Source organism: Penaeus monodon, chromosome 22, assembly GCF_015228065.2.
Source record: "Penaeus monodon isolate SGIC_2016 chromosome 22, NSTDA_Pmon_1, whole genome shotgun sequence".
Taxonomy (NCBI): domain Eukaryota; kingdom Metazoa; phylum Arthropoda; class Malacostraca; order Decapoda; family Penaeidae; genus Penaeus; species Penaeus monodon.
Genome location: NC_051407.1, coordinates 22,463,423 through 22,464,228, shown reverse-complemented (window position 1 = coordinate 22,464,228; position 806 = coordinate 22,463,423). Strand labels below are relative to the sequence as shown.

Sequence of the window (806 nt, the reverse complement as noted above, 5' to 3'; positions counted from 1 at the left end):
CAGAATGCAACCGTCCAGATATTTTATTTTTCTCGAGCAGACATGAAATCATCATTTTCCTATTTTGATATATCATGACTGAAGGTGAAAGAGATTTGCGGGTTACAGACGATCACAATCATAGATACAACGGGGGTGGTAAGAGGGGGGTTGCAAGGACATTGCAACTGCAGACAGATGCCATGCAATTAGTGAGGCGAGAGCTGTGTTATATAATAAACATATACGTCTAAAAAGAAATGTGTAAGTTTACGCCAGTTGTTGGTGTTTTTGTTACTTAATTATACTTCAGATTCATATATGTATTTTCCTTTTTTATCTTGGTGTTTGCTTAATTTATTTTTGTTGTTAACTGTAAAATTAAAGTATTGGGGAGAAAGTGCGATGCCCCTGGTCTCGTCGGGTCGCGGAAGGTCCCTCGCTGATGACATGGTATTTGCCACTCCTACCCGGACGCACTGAAGATTATGTGAGGCATATGGATTAGCCTGTTTATTTTCGTTTTATATTTTGGGGGACGTCACTGAAGGCTGTTGTAACGATGCACTGGCCTTGACTCCCGGCGGTGAACGCTGGATATTTTCAATTCGGATAGTGGGTGTACTTTTGCGTTCGTCCTGTGTGAGGATTAGATTTTTTATTTACATTTCAAAGTCAACCCTGATGCGTACATTTATCTGTTTGATAATTTTATTTTCTCTCCCTGTAGGCGGCGTTTCCCTCGATGACACGCCCATAATAGAAGTATTTGATTGTGCCCACCCGCAAGTAGGGGCGGCGATGTCGTGGTGTTGCTCGGCCGCCCA

At 42.3% G+C, this 806-nt stretch overlaps 1 protein-coding gene across 1 annotated transcript in view; it reads left to right on the top strand.

The window, feature by feature from the left end:
• Positions 1–806, top strand: part of LOC119587002 — a gene marked incomplete at its 3' end in the record, with an annotated part of 168,418 nt that overhangs the window by 109,809 nt on the left and 57,803 nt on the right. Inside the window, 1 exon segment of the mRNA XM_037935744.1 lies at positions 710–806. Coding sequence (XP_037791672.1) covers positions 710–806 — 97 coding nt within the window.